General features: G+C 40.2%; 1 protein-coding gene and 2 long non-coding RNA genes across 6 annotated transcripts in view; 1 reads left to right on the top strand and 2 right to left on the bottom strand.

The window, feature by feature from the left end:
• Positions 1-4,832, bottom strand: part of ksr1b (kinase suppressor of ras 1b) — a 32,079-nt gene extending 27,247 nt beyond the window's left edge. For 2 of the 4 annotated variants that reach the window (XM_047379444.1, XM_047379445.1), the window contains exon 1: positions 4,263-4,832. In XM_047379444.1, the coding sequence (XP_047235400.1) occupies positions 4,263-4,475 (213 nt within the window). In that variant the 5' untranslated portion in view covers positions 4,476-4,832. Of the gene's footprint in view, positions 1-1,494; positions 1,629-4,262 lie in introns of those variants that run through there. The other 2 variants (XM_047379446.1, XM_047379447.1) reach the window with 2 other exon arrangements.
• A 2,270-nt stretch (positions 4,833-7,102) lies between these two features.
• LOC124875982 lies at positions 7,103-7,441 on the top strand. The gene is made up of 2 exons (XR_007040176.1): positions 7,103-7,164; positions 7,298-7,441. It is a non-coding gene; the product is annotated as an uncharacterized LOC124875982 (long non-coding RNA).
• Positions 7,442-12,835: 5,394 nt separating this feature from the next.
• LOC124876060 lies at positions 12,836-16,462 on the bottom strand. Its single transcript, XR_007040200.1, has 3 exons — positions 16,258-16,462; positions 15,428-15,514; positions 12,836-12,896 (listed from the first exon to the last, which is right to left on the bottom strand). It is a non-coding gene; the product is annotated as an uncharacterized LOC124876060 (long non-coding RNA).
• Positions 16,463-26,411: the final 9,949 nt, after the last annotated feature.

Here is a 26,411-nt window from a genome sequence, read left to right as displayed (position 1 = left end):
ACACACACACACGGCATAAAAAGAATAAATCATGTAGATATATATATATATATATCTATATGTTTATATATATATGTATATGTATATATATATATACATAGATATATATATATATATAGATATACATATATATATACACATACATATGTATATAAACATATACATATATACACATACATACATTGTATATACATATATATATGTACACACACACACACACACACACACACGGCATAAAAACTATAAATCATGTAAAAATAGGCTATTCATATAGGCTATATATGGTTAGCATTGTTTTAGCACAATACAGATATGATTAATGATGTTTTTAACAAAAGCAATCAATCATGGTATAAATCAATATTTTAAAATGTTATGTGACTCTATGGTATTTTTACTTAAGGCCATGTTACCATAAGAATCTGAAACCAATCCATGCCTATATGATCAACATTTTGAGTTGATTTAAACCGGATTGTTTATATTTGTAAATAAATTGTTTCTTTAAATTTTTATTGAATGTTTAATGTTCTTTACTGGGAAACATGCAAAAAACCTAATGAAGAGTACATTTCTAAAGTTTTAGCCTCACGTTTTGCAAAACATTTTCTGAAGCTTCCTTTTCTTTTTTGTTTATTCTTATTCATCTATTCAGACAGTTGTTACCTTCCTGGTCACTGAACAGAAAAAATTCTGTCAAACAATAAAAATATTTTATCATCACTAATTTCAAGTAGAACTGTGTATACAGTTTGATAAGGAAACAAACTGGAGAAACAAAACATGAAAGAAAAATCTGACCTATTTTGAGTGACTTGTCTGCGGAAAAATACCACAGTAGGAAACAAAAAGAAATCAACAAATGGAAATTTCATAAATTACAATTAAAACTGTGACTAGATATATTTAGCTAATTATATGTATTTTAATGAGCAATCTGATTGCTGTTGCATGTTGTCTTTATTCCAGACTTTGCAACAGTTGCAACATCCAGTTAGCAGAGAATAGCTGCACTTGAAAGGCACTGCACACTAGGGGCAGTTTATGACTAGTTGCTCTAGTCTAGTGAAAATAAGTCAGTGTAAATCAAAGGAAATACCAATAAATGGTACCAGTAAACGTTTACACTGGGTATTTCAGGTGCAGCCACTTCAACTCAACGAAAACCTTAAAGCTCTGATGACAAATGCAGGAGTTTGAAGAATTTTTTTTAAAAGGCCCTTAGCTAGATTAGGCCTTAGTGAACAACAAGATACAATTCTATACTTTGCAAGACCACAAAGAAACAAAATCTAACTCGAAATAACCACATTGACTGCTTGCACAAATTATTTTCTGCAATGGTCCCTAAAAACATCTTATAAGCACAGGAGGAACAAAAAAAACCTCAGAACAGTTTTTAGAGTCTTCAAGAACCACATGAGAGCGGCACAGCGTGTCCATTGTCAAGCAGAACAATGCCGGTAAGAAAATGAATCTACGAGACAATCATACCTCAGGAAGTACTCTGCCAGATCACGTCCTGTTCCACTGACAAGGCACAAATGAAAACGGATAAAGACGAGTGGAAGAATGTAGACTTGAACGGGCCAAGACTTCATAATTCCATTAACCAGTTCAAGCTTGCACTAGCCAACCTACAACTTTGCTTCAGGAAGTAACCAGCCACTCAGCTTCATCTGCTTGCCTTCTGCACAAAACCAGTGGGAGTGGATCTGAGGTAGGCTGAGGAAAGAGCTTAAAACACAAGCAAGCTAAGGTTGTTGGGCTTCCCTCTTACTTAATCAGTTAGCATGCTTTCCTGTTAAACTTTGCTCCCATATGATGCCTTTTAAATTTACACTTAAAGCTTGCCAAACAGCTAAGGACCAACAGAATAACTTTACGTCCATATTGTCAAACTGGAAAAAGGCTTTCTTCACTTCTTTTGGCACATTGTGTTTGGCCTAAATCCGCCTCTGCTGCTAAAAACAGGCTGAAAAGAACAAAGACTCGGCTACAGTCCACCCCTGTAAATAACAGGGGTATCAGGTCCTCAGAAAGACAATTTATTCATTAGGTGAAAAATTGCTGCATATTAAATAGCATTTTTAACTTACTTGGTGTTGTTGAAAGGAAATACTGAATTTAGGGGTACTATTGTTGGGGGGAGGGGTATTATACAGAAATAAAACAAACATTAATAATTAATAACCTCCAGTCAATCAGGACTTAACATTCCTTTTAGCCAAGGCATAAGGCTTGAATAATCCATGAACAAGAACATCCATTTACCATCTTTTTAGCTTTTATCCACCCCTTATATTCATACTGTGAGCATCAGACATGGTATTCTTGTTTTTCTGTTACTATGGGTTCCATCTCCGGTTATTTGTAAACCACAGCAATCATTGGAAGACACAGGAATGGTCTCTCAAATGGCACTTTTTTGCAATAATAATGATGGAAACATGTAGGCATGAGATACTATAAAATACTACACTATAAATACTATAGTTTCATGGCATCATGGTACATTTAAAATATTTTTTACTAAAATATGTAACATCATTCGACTGCTTTTATTTACAACAGCAGAGTAGCAATAATTCCTTCTGCTGCTAAAATAAAATACTGATTAGAGTGTAATAATGCTATTTACAACATGTATTCATTAGTATAGTGTTTGATGTAGCAGAGTTCCCATGAATCCTGAAGGAAGAGTGATTTGTTGTTTTTTTTTGGGCTTCACCTGACAGGTGCTCAAGGTAGACCAAGGTCTAAGTCTACTGATAAATCACAAATTGTTTTACCGTCTATTTTCGAAACCAAAATTGCTGGAAAACAATGTCTTAAATTTATACACCTAAATATACGAACCAAATCTAGCCAGTAACACAATTACCATGGATTAAATGTTATATGCTTCATACACCCAGAGAAAACTCTGGTCACACTGGCACTGGGCCTTGCATTCAACTTAAAGGATTTTAGACTGTGGCAATGGCATTTCTCTAAGCATAGCATGACAGGACCTGATATGCCATGGCAATAAGTGTCTAAAAAAGCAGTAATGACACAAAAATACAGCCCACTTGATGTATTTAACCAATTTTTACCAGCTTAAATCGAATAGAATCAGCAATGCACTTGGCTTACAGTTAGGCTATATTAGGGGTTTGCAAAACTGAGACAGAACTGCATAGTGTTTTTAAATATAAAAGTAATAAAAAAGTGAAGTCTTTCATGTTACTTAAAATGTTTTTGTACAACTTCTGCATAGCATGGCCATTAGTCATTTTCTGTGCAGACTATATACTTTGTCTTCATCTTGTTTCTATATGGAATACTCCTTTAAATAAAATTTATTCTCTTGCTGTAACAGTTTGAGTTTTTCCCCTTTAACCTAAAAACATTAAAAAAATGTGGTTGATATAACCATAAAAAAGGTGTTATATATTAGGTAGTTTTGAAACATGATAAGTTGTCTTATTTCAAAGGGTCGGGTAGGTTTTGAGGAACAAGATCCATTTTATTTACTGGAAGCTTCTACTAAATAAAGGGCTTCTACTTGGGTTGTAGTCTGCTGACCTCTGGCCTGTGTGGCTGCAACAAGACTTTTTTCTTAAATGAATTGAGACATTAAAGTGTGGTCACCATATATTACTTCTTGTTACCATAGGATGTCCTCCGAAATAAATGTATTTTAGGCAAAACAGTCAAGTCTTCCCAAGAAGACAGAACCGAATCAGCATCTGTATAGAGATAAACATCAACCCTGTCTTCCCACATTTTTGTAAACACATAGGACAAGCCATGCGAATCTAGGATTGCTTTCTGTTATTTGTTTTGACAGGCTGGTTGTACGGCCATAACAACCCTGCTCGGAGCTGCATGCAGATAAAAGCTGTATCAGATTATTGAATGTGTGCCATTAGGCCAGGCTGGATGGATGCAGCTGCTCGGCACGGTGCTGCGATCTATCGCAAATAAGACAGAAGGTCACGCAAATAGCTGGAGCATATATACAACCACCACGGCAACGCCGTTTAAGAACATCCCGGGTGTAATTCGGGCAATTTGATAGTGATCATTAAGTCGTCATTACCTCAACACATCGACCCTATAGTAGCACAGTGTGAGCGATAAAACCTGCTCAGCTCGCTGACATAGTGTCGCTTGCAGCCCGTACTCAGGCGAACATAGCGTCGTTGCATCATGACTCCGCAGTTTAAACCAGACAGCTTCTTATGGCACCAACACATCCGAGGAGCTCTCTTTACCTCTAAAGTGCGTATTTCTTGCTGCGTGAGGTCGTTGGACGCGGCGCATTTGGTCCGTAGCCCCTGTAAACTGGAGATGGAGATGTCAATCATATTCTGGATGAGTTCGCACTGATGGAGCGCGGCCGTCGCTGCGCCACAGCCGCTGTGCCTCTCCGGCTGCTGCTCATCACTCTCGACCATCTTCCCACCGTTAGTAGACACGCTATCCATTCCTCAGCATTGGGACACGGCTGGAGAGGGAAGGGCTGGAGTCAAACCGTTGAGTTCGGATAAAACATACAGCGGCAGTCCAGCGACGCAGCGCCCGATTGTGGAAGTTAGCTGACAGCAATTGTCACCGGCTGCCAACGTTTGAATATTTTTAGTTTAAAAAGCGACGAGACCGACTAAATATATTCCCATGAAACAATGTACCCGTTAAGTAGTTTCAATTTCACAAACGTCCTGCTTGTGTTTCCAGTCGGTGTGGGTTTCCGACGATAGGGCTCTCCTAGCTTGCACCGACAGCTCTGGCAGAGGCTTCGCCGTCTGTCAGCTGTTGGGAACATCACGATGCGCGGTGCAATCTGGGAAATAAAGTCACACTGGTTATGAAAACTGTTCTCGGCACTACACCTCCCAACGCTATGGAGGACCGATCCTGACAAAATAAAAAATAAAAGCAGAAATATATATATTTTGTTTTTCCTTTTCCTTACACATGCATTTTCATCAAGAAATGTATATATTTTGTTTTTCCTTTTCCTTACACATGCATTTTCATCAAGAAATGTATATATTTTGTTTTTTCTTTTCCTTACACATGGATTTTCATCAAGAAATGTATATATTTTGTTTTTCCTTTTCCTTACACATGGATTTTCATCAAGAAATGTATATAATTTGTTTTTCCTTTTCCTTAGACATGCGTCGTTTTCATCAAGACATGTATATATTTTGTTTTTCCTTTTCCTTACACATGCGTTTTCATCAAGAAATGTATATATTTTGTTTTTCCTTTTCCTTACACATGCGTTTTCATCAAGAAATGTATATATTTTGTTTTTCCTTTTCCTTACACATGCATTTTCATCAAGAAATGTATATATTTTGTTTTTCCTTTTCCTTACACATGCATTTTCATCAAGAAATGTATATATTTTGTATTTCCTTTTCCTTACACATGCGTTTTCATCAAGACATGTATATATATTTTCTTTTTCCTTTTCCTTACACATGCGTTTTCATCAAGAAATGTAAATATTTTCTTTTTCCTTTTCCTTAGACATGCACTTTCATCAAGAAATATAAATATTTTCTTTTTCCTTTTCCTTACACATGCCTTTGTTCTTTTTACTTTTCCTCGTCTCTCTTTTTCCTTTACCGTATGCATTTCTGCTTCATTATGCAAATGAGGAGGGCTGCCTTCTTCTCTCCAGCTCCTCTACTATTGGTCAATAAACAGGAAGAAGGAGGATCCATGTGCAGGCCGAGGGTGTGTCCCAAGTCAGGGACTGGATCCTTCCAAGTCCGTACTTGCGGGCCGATTACGTAACAGCGCCGGGCGGAAGGTCTGTCAAATGCTCCCGACAAATGTGTCCTTCTTTTGCCCGATTTGAAGGATGCGTTGTGAGTATCCTTCGCGGTCCATCTTTTCCCATGATTCATTGCGGGTCGAAGCGGTTTGGTCAAACAGGGGCAGCCATGGCGGACCACAGTGGCAAAAGCCGTGAGTAAATTGTGAAAAATTACACTTTCTGTGACACAAATGAACTTTTACAATGTTTTTAGTGCGGGAATATAACTGTGTAGACGTGAAAAATCTGCTTGATTTATCAAGACATCGCTTAATTTCAAACATGCTCCAACGTGTTCGGAGTTTTCCGCTCCCACCGTAGTAACTGCCGGTTTGCCTCGCCAGCCCTACCGGCGGTGGGGCGAGCTAGCCCGGTAGAGATCTGACCAGACTATCGGCAATGAGCTCCTGCTGCCAGTCATCACAGTGAACGTTAAACACAAGTGATTTTTAACAGTTTGTGTTAGTATCATTATAATGTATTGTGTCATTTGTTCATGTAAGTCGATTTGACATTACAGGTGATATTAAAGTTAACCTGAATAAATGGACAATTTTATGTAATCCTACCGTATCGCTGGAGAGTGTGATTGAGAATAAATAAACTTTTAAATATTCATTTTTGATGAAGAAATGTGCTATATGTGTTTTTAAAAGTATATTTATAATTCAGCTAGCATTATCAGAGCCAGGTACTTAAAAAAGCTCAACAAGCTGATAAAGAAGGCTGGTTCTGTTCTGGGGACTCCTCTGGAACCTCTGGAGATCATTGTGGAAAGACAGATTCTTCATAAAATGAAGAACATTATGGAGAACCCTGAGCATCCTCTTCATGAGACTGTCCTACAACAACAGAGTGTCTTCAGTCAGAGGCTTCTTCAGATCTGCTGTAAGACGGAGCGCTACAGGAGATCCTTCCTGCCCACAGCCATCAGCATCTACAACGGCTCTTTGAGGAAACCTTCATAATATGAGCTATAACAACATTTAATTTCCCTTTGGGATTAATAAAGTATTTTTGAATTGAATTGAATTGAATAATTCGTGATTCCAGGTACAGCTGAAGAGAAATACACTTTCAAATGCAAGCAAATCTCAGTAAAGAAGTGAAAAGTTTGAAAGAGCTTGTTTTAGGCTTTTGCGTATAAATATTTTAATATGTTCTGCAAATTAAGACAAATGTAAAATTAAAAAAGACTTTTTTTACACTGATATTAAGCAAGATGGGCTTTTTTGTTTTTATTGTTTAGGGACAAAGGAACAGACGGGGCAGTTTATTAAGCTCAGGGGTGAGAACCACCACCTTTTTACTGGAGCTAAAAACTCAGCCACCGTGGCTTGGAGGTACAATAACAACATTCTTTGCAGTCAGTTTCTGTCCAGTTTCAAAAACTCCTATCTTTCTAACTTTCATAAATATCCATCCAGTGATTAACATACTTCTTTTGGTTTTCCCTCTTTCCTTTTGCTTGTTTAGGACAATTCTGGAGAAGATGGGCCAACAGGGGAAGGTCACCCTCTTGCAGGCCCAAAACAAAGTGGGAAAATATGAAAAGGAAATATAAAGTATGTTCAGAAGTTCTCATGTCACACACAAATAAAAAAAATATTTCTAAAAGTCTTATTGGTTTCTCTGTTTTGTCAACTCTTTTTTTCTTCCTTCTAACTTTAGGATTGTAAGTATCCAGGGTCAGGAAAGGGAGTCAGTGAAAATCCCACTGCTGTTACTTGGCCCTGGTTTGTCCTTATGGATGAGGTGTTAGGACAGAGGCCTTCCACAACACCTCCTGTCCTAATTGCCTCCATCCCTGAGGACACTCCAGGGCCAAGCGGAGCGGTGGGAAACCAGATGGAGAAGGAAGACAGCGAGCCAGCAGGAAGGGGTCAGAAAAGAAAGAGGGACAGAGATGATGAATTTGATCAGGGAGGACATGAGGGCACAGAGAATGGACAGATTGTTTTCCATTTTAGAAAGAATGGTACCGAAATAAGGTGCTATATAAGAAAGAAATAAATATGTTCTAGAATTGCGCCGCTCAAGGTGGCAGCAGGTTGGAGTAGCTCTGTTACTTTTAATTCTGATTTATTCTTTTTTGGGAACTCTTCCTCTTGTGGTGGATACAGTTGATTTTTTTTTTTTTTTTTTGGACAACTTTCCTCTCCGGTGTCAGATGCTGTGCAGCTTGAAGGATTTTTCCTAATACTTTCTATTTTTGGACATTTGTTATGATGCATTGCCATGGCAACGGGGTTATTTCTTACAACCGGGAGCAGCTGATTAATATCTCAAAAGCTCAAATAATACTTCAACTACAACCCCAAATCCCTGATGAGTTGAAAAGGAGACACCATGGATGCTGAGCAGGAGCAAAGAGAAGAGAGAGAAGGAGGAAGTTCACACCATCTCTTCTATTATTATGATGGGCAATGTGAGATCGTTGGGAAACAAGTTGGATGAACTCCAAGCCCTACAAAGGACCCAGCCAGAGTACCGGGCATGCAGTATTATGTGTTTTACTGAGACATGGCTGCAGGATCATATCCCCAACTCCAGTGTCTCTCTGCCGGGCTTTTTAACCATACGAGCAGACAGAGATTTAAAGAGGAGCGGCAAATGTAAAGGAGGTGGACTGGCAGTACTTGTGAACAACAGATGGTGTCATCCAGGACATGTTACTGTGAAGTGTCATCTCTGCAGTCCAGATATTGAACTGTTGGCAGTAAGTTTTCGTCCATATTATTTACCCAGAGAGTTCACCAGTGTTTTTTTTGGCAACAGTTTACGTTCCACCTTCCGCTGTTGCCGACACTGCATCTGATGCCATCAGCTCAGTTGTTGCTAAGCTACAGACACAAAACCCCAATGCTTTTGTGGCAATTTCTGGTGATTTTAACCATGCTTCACTCTGCTACACTTCCAACGTTTCAACAGTTTGTCAGCTGCTCTGCCAGAGAAAACAAAACATTGGATTTGTTTTATGCAAATGTCAAGGACTCATACATCTCTACAGCAAGACCTCCTCTAGGCAAATCAGATCACAATCTTGTTTTTCTCTGCTCAAAATATAAGGTACCAAAGAAAACTCACCCATCAGTCCTCAATGACTATACACCTGTTGCCCTGACATTCCACATCATGAAGGTCCTAGAGAGACTCCTGTTGGCCCACCTGAGTAAGCAAATAATAAACTATCACGACCCCCTTCAGTTTGCTTATCGCTGTGGAGTTGGAGTTGAAGATGCCATCAAACACCTGCTTCAACAAACCCACTGTCATCTGGACAAAGCCAGTAGCAATGTGAGGATCATGTTCTTTGATTTCTCCAGTGCATTTAATACAATCCAACCTGATTTGCTTTGTCAGAAACTCCAGAAGACTCAGGTGGAGGCCTCAACAATCTCTTGGATCAAGGACTACCTGACAAACTGTGATGGCCACACCTGCAGCCACATAGTCGGTAACCCCACGCACAAACACTTTTTCATTTTGAGTTTTCATATACACATTCACTGCAGCAAAAATACATGGTTTCTGTTTATATTTTCATTTGACAATATTGAAATACATTAGTTCTAATTGAAGCGCGCACATTTGGTTAACTTTTGTATATTTAATTTTGTCAAATATTTAACATTTTCTGTGTTTTCTTTACTGGTGCTGTGGGGGACTACCTTGAACAGAAGCAATGGACTCTGGCTGGCACACTCAAATTCCAGATTGACTGATTGGGTGATACCATCTGGAGTTCCACCATGGGGGAAGACCATGGAGGCTTTATTCTAATTTTTGCATAAGTTCTCTTTGTTTTTGTGATTTGCTTATTTTGTTTAGTTATTAGTCATTCAAGTACATTTTTAAGCTAACTGTGTTTAGTTATGTTTGCCAGTTAAATTTCTGTATATGTTTTCCTTCCCTTTTCCTCAGTGTGTTAGTCTGGTCTGATCAGCCAGTATGTAGGTCCCCTTTGTTTGTTGTGTAGGAGGTCAGTTTGTTTGTTTGAGCAGTTAGTTTGAGGTTTTGTTATGTTTAACCCTGATTTTTTGTCTTGAGTTTAGCTTCTTTATTGGACCTCTTTTAAGGGCACTGTAACAGTTATTTAAATTTTGTTAGTTTGGGGAAATAAAACCCATGTTCTTTGAAAATTATTACTGTGTCCTCATGCTTGACCGGCTCGGTCCCTCACACATGGTGTCAGGAGTGGGATTTCCTCGTGAAATTCTCACAGATCAAGGAACTAATTTTATGTCTGTTTTATTGAAACAGGTATATAAACTATTGGGGATTAGAAGTGTGAGGACCACCCCATACCATCCCCAAACAGATGGGTTAACAGAGCGGTTTAACCAGACCCTGAAACAAATGCTTCGTAAGTTTGTGGATGAAACAGGCTCTGACTGGGATCAGTGGTTGCCCTACCTCCTTTTTGCTTATAGGGAAGTTCCCCAGGCCTCCACTGGGTTCTCACCTTTTGAACTCCTATATGGTTATGAGGTCAGGGGCCCTCTTACCCTGTTAAAGGAGATGTGGGAAGGGACCCAAGAAGGAGAGAAGCCAGTTAATGTCATTTCCTATGTCCTACAGATGAGGGGAAAAAAAATGGGTGCATTAGCTCAAACACATATGGCAGTTGCACAAATGTCCCAAAAAGCTTGGTATGATCGTTCAGCAAGGGAAAGAAGTTTTGAACCTGGTCAAAAGGTGCTGGTAATGTTGCCTACAAATGATAGTAAGCTTCTGGCAAAGTGGCAGGGTCCCTTTGAAGTGCAGAAGAAGTTAGGTCCAACAACCTACCAGGTTGCCACCCCGGGCACCAACGATCTACCAGATTGCTGCATGTAAATCTGCTTAAAGAGTGGGTCCCACGATCTGGGAAAGAAGCAGATGTCTTGTTCATCCGGCGTGTGGAAGAGGATGAAGAAACTGATGAATACTTGCCATCACAGTCTGCTTCCAACGTGGATCTGAGCCACCTCACTGACGACCAATGCCTTGTGGTAAAAACTCTCATAACTTCAGATGTATTCCAAGAATTTCCAGGTCGCACAAATTTGGTGGAACATAACATTGTCTTAAAAGAGAAGAGCACTATGCCACAGTGGAGAAGGAAGCTTTGGCTATCAAATGGGCACTCGATTCCTTCAAATACTAGTTTCTTGGGAGAGAGTTTATCTTGCAGACTGACCACAAGGCACTTCAATGGCTGAGCTGCATGAAAGACACTAATAGAAGAATCACGCGGTGGTACCTGGCTATGCAACGTTATCGGTTTAAGGTCCAGCACATCCCTGGGAAAGAGAATGTGACAGCTGACTTTCTCTCTCGCTGTCCTAGTGGCAGTTTCAAAGAGGGGGGGTGTGTGATGGCCACACCTGCAGCCACACAGTCGGTGTCCCTTTTCCTCAGTGTGTTAGTCTGGTCTGATCAGCCAGTATTTAGGTCCCCTTTGTTTGTTGTGTAGGAGGTCAGTTTGTTTGTTTGAGCAGATGGTTTGAGGTTTTGTTATGTTCAACCCTGATTTTTTGTCTTGAGTTTAGCTTCTTTATTGGACCTCTTTTAAGGGCACTGTAACAGTTATTTAAATTTTGTTAGTTTGGGGAAATAAAACCCATGTTCTTTGAAAATTATTACTGTGTCCTCATGCTTGACCGGCTCGGTCCCTCACACAAACAGACCACAGTTTGTGAGACTGAAGGGTTATGAGTCTAACCAGGTAGTCAGCAGCACAGGAGCACCACAGGGGACTGTATTCTCACCATTCCTTTTCACTCTGTACACCTCAGACTTCCAGTACAAGACAGACTCCTGTCATCTGCAGAAATATTCAGATGATTCTGCAGTCCTGGGGTGGATCAGAGATGGACAAGAAGCTGAGTACAGGAAGGTGGTGGACAGCTTTGTGGCATGGTGTGGAAACAATCATCTCATTTTGAATGTGACTAAAACATAGGAGATGATTGTAGATTTTAAGAGAAACAGGAATAAGTCAAAAACTATTTCTATCATGGGAGAAGAAGTGGAGGTGGTGGAGGAGTATAAATACCTCGGTGTTCACCTAGACAACAGACTAGAGTGGAGATGCAACTGTGAAGCCATCTACAAGAAGGGACAGAGCAGACTGTACTTCTTGAGGAAGCTTAGGTCCTTTGGTGTTGCAGCAAGATGCTGCATATCTTCTATAAGTCTGTTGTGGAGAGTGTGATCTCTTCTACCATCATCTCCTGGGGAAGCAGCATCAGAGCCAGAGACTTAAAAAAGCTCAACAAGCTGATAAAAAAGGCTGGCTCTGTTCTGGGGACTCCTCTGGAACCTCTGGATATCATTGTGGAAAGACGGATTCTTCATAAAAGGAAGAACATTATGGAGAACCCTGAGCATCCTCTTCATGAGACTGTCCTACAACAACAGAGTGTCTTCAGTCAGAGGCTTCTTCAGATCTGCTGTAAGACGGAGCGCTACAGGAGATCCTTCCTGCCCACAGCCATCAGCATCTACAACGGCTCTTTGAAGAAACCTTCATAATATGAGCTATAACAACATTTAATTTCCCTTTGGGATTAATAAAGTATTTTTGAATTTGAATTGAATTTGAAGATATGTTTTGTTCAGATAGTTTCTTAAAGTTTTAAGCTGTTCTAATAAATTTCGAAATTGTTTTTGTCACCAATGTATTTTATTTCCATTTGACCTAACAATACATCAACTTTATTTAAATTTCTAAACACAGTTTATTTTGAAAATTACAAATAGCATTTTAAACAGAATGTGGAAAAAAAGAACATTCAAGATTACAAGACAAAAGGCATAAAATAAAACTATGTACAAGTATTTACAATGGCGACAGCAGGATCAACCTGAGTGACCGGTTCCTGGAAGACCTCTTCAACAGAACAAAGAGGCAGATGTATTTCTGAACAGAAAGTCTGGCGGTGTGGCTAAATCTCTTGGATGGGACGCTGCAACTGAGACCTGTGGTTTGTCTTTCTGGATGGTGAGCGAAGCATCACACAGGTGGTCTGCAGATGTTTGTGATGCCTCTTTCATCCATCAAGTTTAAAGGGCTGGCTGGACCACATCACTAAGATGTAATCAGAAATATGCAGAATTAGAAGATGGTGCTCACAAAATATGACAATTAGTTATACCCCTCAAACATTAATCACATCTATAATATTATACTTGCCTGCATACAGTAGTCATGTTCTGGTGGTGTGTATATATGTATATATATATATATATATATATATATATATATATATATATATATATATATACACATATATACACTGCTCAAAAAAATAAAGGGAACACTTGCACAACATAATATAACTCCAAGTAAATCAAACTTCTGTGAAATCAAACTGTCCACTTAGGAAGCAACACTAATTGACAATCAATTTCACAGCTGTTGTTTAAATGGAATTGACAACAGGGGGAAATCTTTGGTGATTATCAAGACACACTCAATGAAGGAGTGGTTCTGCAGGTGGGGACCACAGACCACTTCTCAGTACCTATGCTTTCTGGCTGATGTCTTGGTCACTTTTGAATGTTGGTGGTGCTTTCACACTCGTGGTAGCATGAGACGGACTCTACAACCCACACAAGTGGCTCAGGTAGTGCAGCTCATCCAGGATGGCACATCAATGCGAGCTGTGGCAAGAAGGTTTGCTGTGTCTGTCCAGAGCCTGGAGGCGCTACCAGGAGACAGCCCAGTACACCAGGAGACGTGGAGGAGGCCGTAGGAGGGCAACAACCCAGCAGCAGGACCGCTACCTCCACCTTTGAGCAAGGAGGAACAGGAGGAGCACTACCAGAGCCCTGCAAAATGACCTCCAGCAGGCTACAAATGTGCATGTGTCTGCACAAACGGTTAGAAACCGACTCCATGAGGATGGTATGAGGGCCCGATGTCCACAAATGGGGGTTGTGCTCACAGCCCAACACCGTTCAGGATGCTTGGCATTTGTCAAAGAACACCAGGATTGGCAAATTTGCCACTGGCGCCCTGTGCTCTTCACAGATGAAAGCAGGTTCACACTGAGCACATGTGGCAGACGTGACAGAGTCTGGAGACACCGTGGAGAGTGATCTGCTGCCTCCAACATCCTTCAGCATGACCAGTTTGGCAGTGGGTCAGTAATGGTGTGGGGTGGCATTTCTTTGGAGGGCCACATGGCTTGACTGCCATTAGGTACCGAGATGAGATCCTCAGACCCCTTGTGAGACCATATGCTGGTGCAGTTGGCCCTCGGTTCCTCCTAATGCAGGACAATGCTAGACCTCATGTGGCTGGAGTGTGTCAGCAGTTCCTGCAAGATGAAGACATTGAAGCTATGGACTGGCCCGCCCGTTCCCCAGACCTGAATCCGATTGAGCACATCAGGGACATCATGTCTCGCTCCATCCACCAACGTCACGTTGCACCACAGATGCTTTAGTCCAGGTCTGAGATCCCTCGGGAGACCATCCGCCGTCTCATCAGGAGCATGCCCAGGCGTTGTAGGGAGGTCATACAGACACGTGGAGGCCACACACAATACTGAGCCTCATTTTGACTTGTTTTAAGGACATTACATCAAAGTTGGATCAGCCTGTAGTGTGTTTTTCCACTTTAATTTTGTGTGTGACTCCAAATCCAGGCCTCCATTGGTTAATAAATTTGATTTCCATTGATGGTTTATGTGTGATTTTGTTGTCAGCACATTCAACTTTGTACAGAACAAAGTATTCAATGAGAATATTTCTTTCTTTCAGATCTAGGATGTGTTATTTGAGTGTTCCCTTTATTTTTTTTGAGCAGTGTATATATATATATATATATATATACAGTACAGACCAAAAGTTTGGACACACCTTCTCATTCAAAGAGTTGTCCTTATTTTCATGACTATAAATGCCAAGAGTGTGCGGAGCAGTAATCAAAGCAAAAGGTGGCTACTTTGAAGAACCTAGAATATAAGACATATTTTCATTTGTTTCACACTTTTTTGTTCAGTATATAATTCCACATGTTAATTCATAGTTTTGATGCCTTCAGTGTGAAGCTACAATATTCATAGTCATGAAAATAAAGAAAACTCTTTGAATGAGAAGTTGTCCAAACTTTTGGTCTGTACTGTAACTAAATGACATGTAAGACATGTAAAAATGTACATCCTATATAGATAACAAAATCTTAAGATTTTGTATGACTCTTTAAGACCAGGGAGAAACATATATCCAATCTCTTTTGAAAAAGTCAATGCCAAGTGTCCTGCACGGTGTTGGGCTGTGACCACAACCCCATTTGTGGACGTCGAGCCCTCATACCATCCTCATGGAGTCGGTTTCTAACCGTTTGTGCAGACACATGCACATTTGGGGCTTGCTGGAGGTCATTTTGCAGGGCTCTGGCAGTGCTCCTCCTGTTACTCCTTGCACAAAGGCAGACAAAACCATGTGTCCTCATATCATATCACATCATATCATACTCTGCACGTAATATGTATTGGTGTGGGATGACTCTGCAGCTCTCCTCAACCAGTAACCAACAGTGCAAGTGTTGGAATGAGGGTGTGATGTTCTTTCCTTTAATATACCCTAATTATACAATGGAACGTGACTCACTTCTTATGGAGCCGTCCTCTCCATCTGTCAATCTCTCTCCCCGTGTGATTGCAGGAAGACAGAATGTAGTTTTCTCGAATACATACACTGTGTTGCAGAAAGTGCAGAAGTGAAAAAGGAATTAAAACCCTGAAGAGGTTCCTTTTGGTTTACCAACCAAGTTAACCTCTGACCATCTGAAACTGCTGCAGCAAATATAATTTAATTCAAAAACAAAATGAGACACAAATGTACTTTAGCCTTGCATTAAATGAAAAGCATTAGCAGTAATATATTAAAACAGGCGAGAAGAAGTGTTTATCTTTGCATGGTGCACCACTTGTTCAGTGTCTTCCTGCCGTATTAGCAGCACAGATTTGATGGTGACACGTAAACAGAATTTGAAGCCAGTTTCGGCGTCTGTCAGCCTTCAAAGGCAAATAACTGTGTCGATAAAGGGATCAAAGCAAAGGTAAGCTTTGAAGGGTTTTGGTCATATATCTTTAACCTAAGGAGAACAAACCACCTCAGATCAATAATCAGACACATGGAAATACCAAAAGGATTAAAACATGATTTTGTGCTTGTTAGATTTAAAATATGATTGCCAATTATGAGAATAGATTATTCACCGACATTCCCTGCAGTCAGAGTTACACAATCTGATGTTTTATGCTATTATCTGTCTCAAGGATCTTTTGTTGTACAAATAAGGTTTCATACAGGCAAAGTAGATATCTTAATAGCTACCAACCAACCATTTATCTGATGACTAAAAGCTCTGTAAAAGCTGTTTGTACACACTGTGTAGACCTCTAGCATTTTCAAAAACATACATATTTTTGCCTCACCAGTTATGCCACCTTCCCTCCACGTTTTGTGTTCTTTCCACAGTTTCTTGGTCCTGACAGGCCTTTAAACAGTACAATAATAAATAACATGCATTATGCAACCAACCCAAAAAGTACCTGCATTATACATTAAAAATCAAATGAAATGTAGGGAGTGATCCACCAGCAGACTGCTCGCTGACAATTCAGCTGAGAACAGCGTGATCCTTTCTCAACAGGACGGTCTCTTAAGCTGTCTAAACTGTTGCACTATTGGATGGCTGCGATGCCACATGTAGAGTGGAGCTCACAGCTTCAGATTCAATTAGACTCCCAACAGGCTGATCCTGTCCTCCTCTCTAGCCAAGATTTCCAAGGGGCTTTCCCCTCATGTTAAAGGAAGCTGAATACTCTACATCAGTAGTTTTCAATCCCGGTATTCAGGGGCCCCTGTCATGAATGTTTTAGGTGTTTCTTTGCTTTCACACACTTGACTTAAATAAATGGGTAATTAACAGGCCTATGCAGCACTTGATGGCTGCTGAGGAGTTAATGCAATCATTTGATTCAGGTGTATTGGAGCCAGGACACATCTAAAACATGAAAGACAGTTGGTCCTGAGGACCAGGAATGAAAATACTGCTCTACAGCAGTGGTCCCCAACCATGGTCCTCAGGGCCCCCTGTCTTGCATATTTTAAATGTGTCTCTGTTCCAGCACACCTGATTCAAATGATTGCATAACCTTCTTTGCATCCCATGAAGTGGTGCTGCAGCCTGGTAATTACACAGTTATTTACGTCAGATGTGACAGGAGGGAGACACCTAAAACATGGAGGACAGGGAACCTTGAGGAGCAGGGTTGGGAACCACTGCTCTACAGGACAGTTTTTGGACCTTAAGCGTCAGTTCATTAGAGCCGCATTGCAGATACAACGCTATGCAAAAAATGTTTGCCCCTTAAGCTTTTTAAAATTTTTGTCACATCCTCACACCTTAATGTATCTTATTGGCATTTTCTATGATAGTTATAGATGTTGTGCCAAAATGTGGAATGAAAACAAAGGAAAACGATGTCAACCTGTTTTTCATTTGTATATATAACTCAAGTTCAGTCAGACTGGATAGAAAAAGTCTGAACAAGAATTTTCAATTTCTGCGTTTAAAGGTCGATTTGATTGGAATGGTTTGTTAGAATAGCCCATTGTATCTCTGGCTAAATGTTTAGAGTGAGTCTCAGTACACAACTCAGGTTTCCTTCCTGGAATAACCCTTTAATTTAGGTCCATCCATCATGCCATCAACTCTGGCCAGTTTCCCTGTTCTTGGTGAAAAAAAAAACAGGGTTCTGCCACCATCATGTTCTGATTGTGCTTTCAGTGCCGTGCAGTGTTGACCTTTTTTGTTTTGTTTTTTTTGCAAAGAGAATTTGACAAGCATTTCGGCTTCTAGATGTGCATACCTGGTAGAGATACATTTACAGTTGTAATTCTGCAAAATATTGACTAAGGAGACTAAATAAAATTCATGCAACACTTTTCAGATTTTCATTTGAGAAAAAATGTTTAAAGCCATCTGCCAGTTTACCTTCATTTTCACAACCGTGTACTAATTTATGTTGGCCTAATACATAAAATCCAAATAAAATAAATTGAAGTTTGCAGTTGTAATGTGACAAAATGTGAAAACGTTCAAGCACTATGAGTGCACGTGCTGTACTCTATAACCACATGGTTTTTTTTTTTGTTCAGGTACTGACTTTGCATAATTCAAATAATTACCTGTGTGTGCATGTTTGTGCTGCCTGTCAAACAAAGGAACCCATCCAAGTTGCAATCAGAATACCCCCAAACACTGCAACTTCATATAAATAAGACCTATAAATTTCTAGACAATGATCAAGCCGGGTAATGTTGTATTAATAACATGAAAACTGATAGAAAAACCATGCAGTATGTGTTTGGCTTAATCTAAATGACGTATTTTGAAACCATTCTTGTTGATCAGTGTTACTGAGTATTCCTTTAAGTTACATGTAACTCCCAACATTTCCTTTGGGTGTGATAGAAAGTAATGACTGGAATCCATGGTGAGAGACATTATCAAAAACAAGGGTATGTACACACTTGTTTTACTGTTTGTCTTAGTGCCACACCCACCCGCTAAGTGTTACAATCCAGGAAGTGCCCTGTGTGTCAGCAAGGCAGTAAGACTGACGGAGGTGGGTGGAGCAAGGTCCCCCATTCAAAGTGTAGCAAAATTACTTGTGACACTTGTCTAAACTATATCAGTCTGTGTGTCCCGGTGACAATGCAGATGTTTCTTTTTTTTCCACCAATCTGAAGTCAGGTCCTTAAAGACACAGTCAGGCCCGACTGGTGTTTAGAAGTCAAATGCACTCAAAAGACCACTATCCAGATTCACACAATTAGTTGTATAACATTGTACTGAAAGTAAGTTTGTTTTGTTTCAGGCGCAATTACGTAAATAAAATTTATTTTCACCTTGGCATGATCCGTTTGATAAGAATCAATCAATTAAAAAATAGGAAGTAAAGGAATAAAGACAGCAGTGAATCTTAGCTAAATGCTCCACCATACATTGCGGCTCATGTAATTTTTTCACTTAAAAAAAAAAAAAGTCTTTATTTAATACAAAAATAGTATACCGTATTAGTTTTTATTTAAAACAAAAAGGTTTAGCCAACACCAGGAATTGCATCAGTGAATCTAAAGAAATATGAATAAACATCACCACCTGCTGGACAACAGCAGGCAGTGACTGAGGGCCCTTAAACTCTGACTCTGGACAGTTGAAACCAGAAATCCACACACACTGTATAAAAACATATCAGATAACCTTCCTTTCCTCATTGCCAGGCATTCAATTACACTAAGGTATTCCTATTTTTGATCAATTGGATAAAAATTATTTCTATTTATAATGAGAGAATTCTAAAAAAAAAAAAAAAGATTTCTTCAAATTCAGAAGTTTAAATATATTTAAATAGCCTTGCCTTTAAACGATATGATTTGGGTCAAACAGTTTGGGTATCCTTTTACAAGCTTGTCACAACAGTTTGCTGAAATTCTGGCCCATTCCTCCTGACAGAGCTAGAGTAAATAAATCAGGTTTGTAAGTCACCTTGTGCCAACACCTTTCAGCTCTGGTGATAAATCTATGTGATTGAGATCAATGCTTTATAAAAGCCTCCCCAAAACATAGACTCTGTGGTTTCTAGCCCACTCTGTAACTAGTTTGGTGGTATGCTAAGGGCTTTTGTTTATTTCGAAACCGAAGCTTGAATTTCGTGGTTTATGTCTTGACATGTCGCTTCACTATATTTTTTCCTTATATCTATTTTGTAAAAAGCACCAGTCCCTCTTGCAGCAAAACACCCACACAGCATGATTCTGCCAGCCCTGATACCACCCAGAGATACAATGGGCACCCACATTTCAATTTCAGCTTCATGAGACCATAGGCAATGTCTCCAAAACGGTTTCCCCCCACTGTAATCAGGCTTTTTAATGTTGCTTTCAGTTCAAAGCAAGCGAGCGTTCCCATCTTGCTTAAAGGCATTGTAATCTTAGTGTATCTAAACATCTAACTTAGAAGTAAGAATCTGAATCCTCTTCTGGAATATTCTGGCATTTGTCAACCAGAAATATTTTCGGTAACCCTAACTGACGTAAAAATAGAAAGGTTTAGTATGATTTAATGTCAGACAGTGAGAAAAAAAAGAAGTTATTTGTCTTTTTAACAGAGTATGCGTAAATATCTATTTTTTATTGTATATTTAAATGAACCACATGGGGAGTTTAGAGAAGGTACCAGAGGGCATTTTTTAGGGTAGGTTTATCAGTTTCGATAATGTGGATGATATTAAGTAACATTTAAAAGCCTAACGAAGTGAGAAAAGGTTGGGATACCAAGGCCCATTATAATGCTCAAGTCAAATAATAGTTAGCCACTAGAGGGCAGAAAACAGGCTTAAGGATTGAATTGGACAACAGTTATTAAATTAAGATTCATATTTTTTCTCCTTGAATTGATTCACACTGAATTGTTCGGCATAGGCTGGCATAGGCTGGGTGCTATAAGTAAGATGCGTTTGAAACATATTTCCTCCTAGCTTCACTAGCGATTGTACCTGCAGTGATGCAATACTGAAACCAAAGGCTGCTCCATAACAGATTAAGAGCAGCTGCACCCAACTGTGAACTCTGCTTCCTATTTAAAGGTGCTACAATATGCTGGGAGGGCATCTCCACGAAGCCAGAAACTGCAAGGTAGAGCAAACCTTTAAGCAAATCAGATTTCATTTTGCAGAGTACTGATTTTAGTCTGACATGACTGGCTCAAAATGTCTACAGTCGGGCGAGGTTTGAGCTCTGCTGAAAGTCACTACATTAAACGACCAAACATAATTCAGTTGAAGGAAGTGTGCATGAAAGAGTGTTTAAAGCAGAAATGCCAGAAATAGGTTAATAATTATGCAAACCTCCCACAGGCAGTTATCTCTGCTAAACGGGGAAGTCCTGCTGACTGAGACAGAAATATTTTTCTCCAAAGCATCTTTCATTCTTTTTCAGGATCCAATAAATGTCAAGAAATTCATTGTTTACTACAGGGTGTAAAATTGTTTCCTTTATCTTTAGGTTTTCAATCAATTTATTTTGTAATGGTCTTATTAGGTGATTAACACAGCACGGAGCTGTTCTCACCTTTTCTCTTCCACATATACAGGCAGACAGGACAGTGTGGGTGGAATTATTAATCCAAATTCAATTCAATTCAATTCAAAAATACTTTATTAATCCCAAAGGGAAATTAAATGTTGTTGTAGCTCATATTATGAAGGTTTCTTCAAAGAGCCGTTGTAGATGCTGATGGCTGTGGGCAGGAAGGATCTCCTGTAGCGCTCCGTCTTACAGCAGATCTGAAGAAGCCTCTGACTGAAGACACTCTGTTGTTGTAGGACAGTCTCATGAAGAGGATGCTCAGAGTTCTCCATAATGTTCTTCATTTTATGAAGAATCCTTCTTTGCACAATGATCTCCAGAGGTTCCAGAGGAGTCCCCAGAACAGAACCAGCCTTTTTTATCAGCTTGTTGAGCTTTTTTAAGTCCTGGCTCTGATGCTGCTTCCCCAGGTGATGATGGTAGAAGAGATCACACTCTCCACAACAGACTTATAGAAGATATGCAGCATCTTGCTGCAACACCAAAGGACCTAAGCTTCCTCAAGAAGTACAGTCTGCTCTGTCCCTTCTTGTAGATGGCTTCACAGTTGCATCTCCACTCTAGTCTGTTGTCCAGGTGAACACCGAGGTATTTATACTCCTCCACCACCTCCACTTCTTCTCCCATGATAGAAATAGTTTTTGACTTATTCCTGTTTCTCTTAAAATCTACAATCATCCCCTTTGTTTTAGTCACGTTCAAAATGAGATGATTGTTTCCATACCATGCCACAAAGCGGTCCACCACCATCCTGTACTCAGCTTCTTGTCCATCTCTGATCCACCCCACGACTGCAGAATCATCTGAATATTTCTGCAGATGACAGGAGTCTGTCTTGTACTGGAAGTCTGAGGTGTACAGAGTGAAAAGGAATGGTGAGAGTTCAGTCCCCTGTGGTGCTCCTGTGCTGCTGACTACCTGGTTAGACTCACAACCCTTCGTCTCACAAACTGTGGTCTGTTTGTCAGGTAGTCTTTGATCCAGGAGATTGTTGAGGCCTCCACCTGAATCTTCTGGAGTTTCTGACAAAGCAAATCAGGTTGGATTGTATTAAATGCACTGGAGAAATCTAAGAACATGATCCTCACAGTGCTACTGGCTTTGTCCAGATGACAGTGGGTTGTTGAAGCAGGTGTATGATGGCATCTTCAACTCCAACTCCACAGCGATAAGCAAACTGAAGGGGGTCCTGATGGTTTACTGTTTGCTTACTCAGGTGGGCCAGCAGGAGTCTCTCTAGGACCTTCATGATGTGAGATGTCAGGGCAACAGGTCTATAGTCATTGAGGACTGATGGGTGAGTTTTCTTTGGTACCGGAACAAGACAGGAGGTCTTCCACAACACCAGAACCTTCTTCTGGGCCAGGCTTAGGTTGAAGAGGTGCTGCAGAATCCCACAGAGCTGCTCTGCACAGGCCTTCAGGACTCTAGGGCTGACATGATCTGGACCTGCAGCCTTATTCCTATTCAGTCTCTCCAGTTGTCTCTTCACCTGACTTCTTGAGATACACAGGTGGAAGGGGGAAGCAAAGGAAGTATCAGCATCATATGGTTGAAGGCAAACATGTAGAAGCAGAAGGGTCTATGGCTGAGGTGGAAGATAAAAAATGTGAGGTGTTACTGGACAGCTGTGGGTCCTGTGGGTCAAAGGAAGGTGGAATGTCTGTTTGGCTGTGAGCAGGAGAGGAGGATGCGAAGCTTGTTTCTGAACTGAACCTATTGAAGAATGTGTTCAGTTCATTGGCTCTGTCCAGACCTCCATCGGTCTGATCATCCTTCTGCTTGAAGCCTGTGATCTTCTTCATCCCTGTCCACACATCTCTGATATTGTTTTGCTGGAGCTTGTTCTCCAGCTTCTTCTTGTACACCTCCTTGCTGTCTCTTATCTTGACTTTAAGTTGCTTCTGTAACTTCTTATCTTGACTTTAAGTTGCTTCTGTAAACTCTTCAATAATTCTCTGTCTCCCTCTCTGAAGGCTCTTTTTTTCTTGTTAAGCAGGTCCTTCAGGTCACTGGTGATCCAAGGTTTGTTATTGGGGAAGCACCTCACGGTTCTGGTGGGGATGATGTTATCCACACAGAAGTTTATAGTCGGTTACACACTCAGTCATGGCATTGATGTCCTCTCCATGTGGCTGGCACAGTGCGTCCCAGTCTGTAGCCTCAAAGCAACCTTGCAGAGCTTCTTCAGCTTCCTGTGACCATTTTCTCACAGTCCTCTTTATTACAGGTTGCCTCTGAACAAGGGGCTTATATTTTGAGCAGAGAAAAACAAGATTGTGATCTGATTTGCCTAGAGGAGGTCTTGCTGTAGAGATGTATGAGTCCTTGACATTTGCATAAAACAAATCCAATGTTTTGTTTTCTCTGGTAGAGCAGCTGACAAACTGTTGAAACGTTGGAAGTGTAGCAGAGTGAAGCATGGTTAAAATCACCAGAAATTGCTACAAAAGCATTGGGGTTTTGTGTCTGTAGCTTAGCAACAACTGAGCTGATGGCATCAGATGCAGTGTCAGCAACAGCGGAAGGTGGAACGTAAACTGTTGCCAAAATAACACTGGTGAACTCTCTGGGTAAATAATATGGACGAAAACTTACTGCCAACAGTTCAATATCTGGACTGCAGAGATTACACTTCACAGTAACATGTCCTGGATTACACCATCTGTTGTTCACAAGTACTGCCAGTCCACCTCCTTCACATTTGCCACTCCTCCTTAAATCTCTGTCTACTCGAAAATAATAATAATAATAATAAATAATCAATAATCCTGCAATTGTAGGAGTTTAATTTGCAATAATATATTTCACGGCTTGCATTTCACCCCTGATGATAGTGGCTGGACACCTTAGGCAGCATAAAGGTGTGTCCACAAGTGATGGTGTAATTATGCTTGGGTAGCAGGTTGAACGCTCAGTTTTTAATCGCTTGATCGTACTATTTTCCTTTACATAAGTTTTTGAAAATCATATTATTCAACATAATATTTAAACAGTAACTAGTGCAATACAGAAATGGGAATCTCACCCAAAAAAAGACGATGACGGTTGGACAATCAATAGAAATGGGTCTATACACTTCTCCACCTTTACCCAGCTAAGTGACAGAAAAGGAAAAAGGTACGGCAGAGGACAATGGTGGGTTCGTGGAAATCCAGGAATAAACCATGATCTGCTCAGGGGCCCGGAAGTTCCCAGTGGATAGATAAAATGCTGCACAAACCTTACAAACAATATTGTCCACACAGTATTGATTAAACAGTGGCTTGAGTTGAATGTTTTATGGACTACTGCTGTAAAAACAGAAATAGGAAGTCCTAACCACCATAAAAACCTTACGCAATTAATCTTAGTGCTAGAAATGTCCCTTTGAGCACTATGTAACTCCATGTTCATCTGTTCAACTTTTCAGCACAACTTCCAAGTTTTATTTTTTTTAGGGGCGATGGTGGTGACAGTGGTAGGGCCTTGTCCTGTAACCATTGGGTTGTCAGTTCAAAACGCCGCTCTGTCGTGTCTTTTTTCGTTGTCCGATGAGCTAACCCCTCCCTCCTACTTCCCCATGTCTAAAGGGATTGCTCAAACCAGCTCTCCATCCAACGGGTCCGGACTTCCCCAAACCTGAAAGGTCTTACTAAGCAGGCTTACTGAAAGTTCTGTTTAAGCTGGTGTCGGGAAATGACTCGCCTAGCTTCTGACAGCCTTCATACAAAAGTCTCGCCCTTCTTCAACTGGAGGTCTGGACGACTGAGTAGCCTATCACAGTCATCCACACTTTCAACAGTCACTTTTGTTCACGGCTGCTCATTCCCTAATATTACAACTGGCTCTTGGTATATGGGCTAGGTTGATTTTAGAGGCTCAGCACGAGCCCCAAGGGCGCTGTTTTAACAAACTTGGCTAAGGCAACCTATAAAAACCTCCTAAAATATCTTAGAACCAGGCAACAAAACTTTTTACCACCAATGAAAAACCAAAAATACGGTGACTCAAATAATTGCATGTCTACGATTTAACTAGAATTTTATATGCTTTCTTTAATTAGCAACGCTTTTGCAGGGGTCAGTAACAGCTTAAATTCGGCAACACAAAATAATTTCAATAATAGAAATGAATCAATCATCTCAACCTGTCTTTCCCTGATGCTGAAACTAATGAGGTTGGAGAGGCTTTGAAGATGGAGGCTCATCCATGCACCTGATGGAGATGTTTCTTCTGGTAACGAGTGGTTTCTTGAAGGGAATACAACTTAATCTTCAGTTTTCTTTCTTTAAGTGGCAGGCACTGATGCTCCAGGCTTTGATGGTTAAACAGGAACTTTGTTGTCATATGTCTCCGAAGACAGTACTTTCCAGAGGCTGAAGAGTTGAAGGAAACCCGGAGACATAAATGAGGTTGATTCAGGACTTCCAGAAGCCTGAAACTTAGAGCAATCAGCTGTTCACCGATCAAGTTCACTTCTGTTGTCTGAATAAAAAGGCTTTAGATGAAATCAGATTCTTGATCTTGAGGCACAGTCCTTTCTGGGGACACGGGTTGTTCCTCTTTTTAATGCAGTCGATCAGTGGGGCTGTGTCTCTGTTCCTTTTCCATCTAAGCTTCTTTACTCCATCCGATCTTGTTTGCTGGTCTTCTGCGAGGAAACAACCCCGTTCCCTCCTTCAGCATTGCTTTTATGGTGCTTGATGCTTTCACCTGTCAGCCCCTTATTAGGGTTCTCAGTTATTGCGCAACCTATTCAGTTCAGCTTCTCAGTTATTGCTCAATACTTTAGTCATGGTCATTGTGAACTACTGATTCTGTTTCTCAGCCTTGGAGATGCTGATAATAGCCACGCAGCTGGTCTGTAGTCGCGTCCTCCCTTCCTCCCGTTTAGCCTTGAAAAGGTTCGATGTCAGCATATAGCTGGTTCTCGTCACTCCTAGTCATCCTACAGTTCTTTCCCTAATCTGCTCAGTTTTAAACTTTACACAGTATTACACATTCCATTCTTCAGCTTTCAGCATTTACTTTAAAATACAGTTACAAAACCATCACTTCATTCTTTTTATTCATGCTTCACAAATGATTAACGTTATATCTTTCATATATAGCTGATTGAGAATGTCAAACCTTAATGTTTTTTTAACTCTAATTCTCTGTTCTTACCCACATTTCAATCATACATCTTTTAACTTGTTAATCAAAGGTTACTAATTTCATTTAATACATGTGAAAGAATGTAAAATCATCATACATCATTGGATACTTGTTTATACTTCTGCAAAAGAAAAGACAGATAATATGTGGCTCCACACAGGCCTCTCCAGTCTCTCAGCTCCAGAATATGAGAACATGCTTGTTTCACTCCCTACTGCTTCAACTGTGTGTTTTAATAATTATTGCACAGATAACAAATAAGGATATTTATTGTAACTTTTGTGGAGATAAC

The sequence above is a fragment of the Girardinichthys multiradiatus genome, chromosome 11 (assembly GCF_021462225.1).
Source record: "Girardinichthys multiradiatus isolate DD_20200921_A chromosome 11, DD_fGirMul_XY1, whole genome shotgun sequence".
Classification (NCBI taxonomy): Eukaryota; Metazoa; Chordata; class Actinopteri; order Cyprinodontiformes; family Goodeidae; genus Girardinichthys; species Girardinichthys multiradiatus.
Note: the sequence above shows the minus strand (reverse complement) of the source record. Positions and strands in the feature narration are given on the sequence as shown.